Genomic DNA, 4,020 nt, shown 5'->3' with positions numbered 1-4,020 from the left:
AATACTCTTATTTTTTCTAATGAGTATATATTACTTTTGTAAACTTTTAACTGGTGTTATTCTAAAGAAGGGTCCTGATCTTTTAAAGCTATGTCCAGAAAAGCGTGCAGACAGGTAGTCTGGGACCCGCCCTAAAATGACGAGGAAGTGAAGGAGCCGGTGAGGGGACAGGGACGGAGACGGGCCGAAGCGGGCGGCAGCAGAGCGGGCTCACCGCACTGGCTCCTGAGTGGGAAATGGTCCATAAGAGGCTTTTGTGAACTGTCAAAAATTCGCTTTCCATTTATTTTTCAGTTTGTTTTTTAAAAACAGTAAAGTGATCTTTTTTTATGCCATCCATCGATGAGATAAACTTTCAATCTTTCGGAGGGTACTGTGTTTAAAAAAAAACAAACCCTACAGAGTGTGAGAGTTCTTAAGAGAAAAATTTCACAGGAGCAGGTTGTGGTGTGACATGTTCTCCAAACTTCCTTTTTTTGCTGAGCTGTTGTTTAACTGGCTTAGGGGAGAAACAGACGCTTCCTCCCAAGTCTAAACTCCCACAGAAAGCAGCCAGTCGGGGGTGGGGGGGCGGCTCCCCCTGGGCCAACCAGGCGGAAGTGGGAAGTAGGAGGGGGCGCCAACCTCCAAGGCTGCAAACACGGGCTCTACCCTGGGGTGCCAACCTCCAAGGACAGGTTAAAGGTCGGCCGCCCTTTTAGGAACCGCATCGGGCCGATGAGGGAACAGACGCACAGAACACAGGGCTGCGGATCCCCACTTAAGTCTGTGTCCTTTGTCACAAAGTTGTTCGTCGAAGAAGATAAAAGCTGCGGGCACCCCAAGGCGGTGACAAAGTGGCAGGGAGAAATGGCATCTGCTCGGCCGGGCTGGGCCAGCTCGCTGGGCCTCTGGCCAGTAACGGAGCCCGGGCTGCGCGTCCCCAGGTGTGCGTGCGCCTTTCACAGTGTTTCCACGGGGACAACTGTGAAGTGCCAGGAATTCCCAGCAACTCTGAGCCCCTGAGGCGAAACCCAATTCCCACAGCTGAGCTGAGCCCAAGGGGCTGCCACCCTCCCCCGCCCCGAGCCCACCCCGGTGGCCAGGTGTGGCTGAGGGACCGGCCGGAAGCGTCCGGGCAGCCGGCCAGGCGGGCTCGGGACCCGGACCTATGGGTCCAGTGCTGTGGCCGCCTGTGCTCGCGAGGCTGGTCCCCCAATCGCTCTCCGGGGCGGTCCCCGTAACAGCAGGTTACGTGGGCGAGCACGGGGTTCGGGAGTGCGGAGCACTGGCGTCACACTTCTGGAGGGGGTGCTGGCTGGTGGCGCGGGGGGCGGGGGTTCGGGGAGCGGGAAGCCGGCCCTCACGCGTCTCTCCCCCGACAGGTGCGGCGGGCAACTGCACGGTCTCTGTGTCGCAGCCGCCCATCCTGGAGGTGGACTACACGCAGGGGGCCGTGACCGTGCCCTGCTCCTTCTCCACCACGGGGTGTCCCTCCCAGCCGCCCACCAGCCTGTGGTTCCGCCTCGGCGCGCAGCAGCTGGAGAGCCTCTGCTCGGACGGGTGCCAGAGCGAGGCGGACAAGTTCACGGTGAGGACAGATCTGGCACACAGCCAGGTCTCCCTCACAGTCAACAGGGTGACGGCCAATGACAGCGCCATCTACATCTGTGGGATAGCTGTAACCAGTTCGAAGGCGCCGCAGGCCAAACGGGCTGGAGAAGGGACGGTGCTAGTGGTGAGAGGTCCGTGGGCCCCGGCGTCCCCAACACGGCGCCCTGACCGTGACGCGCACAGTGACAGAGAACAGTGCCAGCTCACTGCCCCAGCGCCCCCTGTGAGCCCCCTCCTCAGCCTCCTCGGCCAGGGCCACGCCCGGGGCCGGCTCCCTGCCACGCCCAGGCGTCACGCGTGCGGGGCCAACCGTGCACTCCTCCTGTCCACTATGGGGAGCGGTGTGTCACATGGAGGCCAAAGGGGGGCATGTGGCACTGTTGGCACTCTCCAGAGCGAGCCAGTACCATACCATCCAGAACAAAGTGCTGGAGGGGCATTGGGGTCAATAAATTGGACCCAGAAAAAAACATGCATTATCGAGAATAAACACGAATTTGGGGAGAAGCTATGGGGGTTGGGGGGGAATCCCTGACCCCACCACTGCGTGGACAGGAGAGAGGGATCGGTGTGACTCTGGCTTCTTGAGATTTGTGAAAACTCAAGACAATTTCCTCATTCAGGTGAGGACAGTGAACCTAGCTAAGTCCTATAAATTGAAGAATTTCAGAAAAAAAGCGTCACATGATTCTGGGGTCAGGAGAGCGGGCAGTAAGGCCTTGGCCTCTTCGTCTCCTCCCTTAAGGACTGCTGGGATCGGTAAAACGGGGCCTCAAGCCGGGCCAGCCCAGCAGCCCTCCCGGCAGGACCTGGGGCCGAGCGCTGCCCTCGCGACCCCCACTCGTGATTCCCGGGGTGTGCTACGGGCTTGGCCATCCATTACCATGAGCCCTTAGTTTACTCTCGCCTGTCAGGATAAACTGTAAATGAGCTAATGCACAGCGCATTTTGACTGGCACCCGCCTTACAGCAAGTGCTCAGTCAATACCCGTGAGCCACAGATACTAAAACAAGCACGCGACAACCGCCAGGCTACAATGTGGCCCTGACGAACACACGGGAAAACAGCTTCACTCCGCAGCAGGCTCTCAGAGACCGCTGTCCATTGTTTCTACCAAAAACAATGTTAAGTGCCCTTGAACAAACTGTCTTGAACAGTTCCCCTAACTTAAAGTAATGCTTTACATAAAAAGTGATCCTTAGCATCGTGACAAGTAATTGAAGTTTTTTTCAATTGATTTTAAAAATGAGTGACCTTTCCAGTGTGATACATCTAAAGAACTGATGAGCTGGCTTTAACAATGTCATACACGTGGGTGTGTTCTGGATCAGGAGACCCCGAATGACTTTTAGGCGAGCAGCCCGGCAGGGCGTGACCCCTTTCCGCCTCTAGCGCCTGGCTTCAGCCACGCCCTGCAGGTAGGCGCAGTGACAGTGACCGTGACGTTTCTGTTTTGGCGCGGATGAAGGGACAAGGGTTCTCGGCAAGGAACTGCGGTGGCTCCTGACCGCCCTCACGTCGCTGCTCTCCATCTACCTCGTCGGGCTGCTGGTGGTCTTCTCGGTCCTCTCTGCGGTAAGTGGGACTTCTGTGCAGGGCATGTCCCCATGGTCTTGCGCATCAGCAGAAGGAAATAACCGCCAGCTCTCAGCACGTGAGCCTGGGCAACAGCTCCCGCCCAGCGAGCATGCTCCTGCGCATCGGCAGATGTCTGCAGCAGACGGCATGCATTTTCATCCCTAGGATCATTAGCCAGCGTACGCAATTTACAGGGTTACCTCTTTAAAACCCATAAGATGGGAATGAGGGCCCCTCTTTATAACCATCTTAATATGCCATCTTCCCGCAACGGGTGAGTACCATGATCTATGAAAGGTTTAAGAATGAGCAGAAAGGGTTTAGCAAAGAGATTAGAAACTGCCCTAAAATATTTTTTAAATGCCTACAATTTTTGAGAAAGAATATCTCCTGGCTGCTCATGTGCTATAAGAGGGGGTCTGGTCTGTATGTGTTTATATTGGGATTACTTAATTTAAATCCAGTAATCAACAGCAGTTTTGTTGTTATTTTATTAATTTCATAAAAGCATCTCAGAAGTGACATGAAAATTGAAAATTATTAACTTACTATATATCACTTAAATATTAAGTTAACTTGACTTTCCTTTTTGTCTTGACAGTCAAAACCTAACACTCGAAGAAACAAAGAAACAGAAGATTCACAAAAGGTACAGATCAATGCTTATAAAACATCTTTATACTGTAGCTACTTATAACTATTTCGAATCCAAAACATTTAAGAAACAGGGAGAGCATCATGTAACTTTGAACCACAGCTACTGTTTCCTATTGTTGAGAAACTCGACAATCTCAAGTGGTAAACTGTGATTTAAACCTCATAGTTCTCAGCCATAAATTCCGCCATTA

The 4,020-nt window shown here is 53.6% G+C and overlaps 2 protein-coding genes across 4 annotated transcripts in view; one reads left to right on the top strand and one right to left on the bottom strand.

Moving 5' to 3' along the window:
* Nucleotides 1–4,020, bottom strand: part of METTL9 (methyltransferase 9, His-X-His N1(pi)-histidine) — a 31,602-nt gene that overhangs the window by 3,372 nt on the left and 24,210 nt on the right. The gene's annotated exons all lie outside the window — the stretch shown is intronic.
* Nucleotides 206–4,020, top strand: part of IGSF6 (immunoglobulin superfamily member 6) — a 6,122-nt gene continuing 2,307 nt past the window's right edge. The window contains exons 1-4 of the mRNA XM_039840238.1: nt 206–928; nt 1,365–1,724; nt 3,063–3,169; nt 3,774–3,821. Of these exons, the coding sequence (XP_039696172.1) occupies nt 718–928; nt 1,365–1,724; nt 3,063–3,169; nt 3,774–3,821 (726 nt within the window). The 5' untranslated portion in view covers nt 206–717. The remainder of the gene's footprint in view (nt 929–1,364; nt 1,725–3,062; nt 3,170–3,773; nt 3,822–4,020) is intronic.

Source organism: Pteropus medius, unplaced genomic scaffold (assembly GCF_902729225.1).
Source record: "Pteropus medius unplaced genomic scaffold, Ma_sr-lr_union100, whole genome shotgun sequence".
In the NCBI taxonomy this organism is placed as follows: Eukaryota; Metazoa; Chordata; class Mammalia; order Chiroptera; family Pteropodidae; genus Pteropus; species Pteropus medius.
The sequence above is the reverse complement of the archived record's forward strand: the minus strand, read 5'-3'. Positions and strand labels throughout refer to the sequence as shown.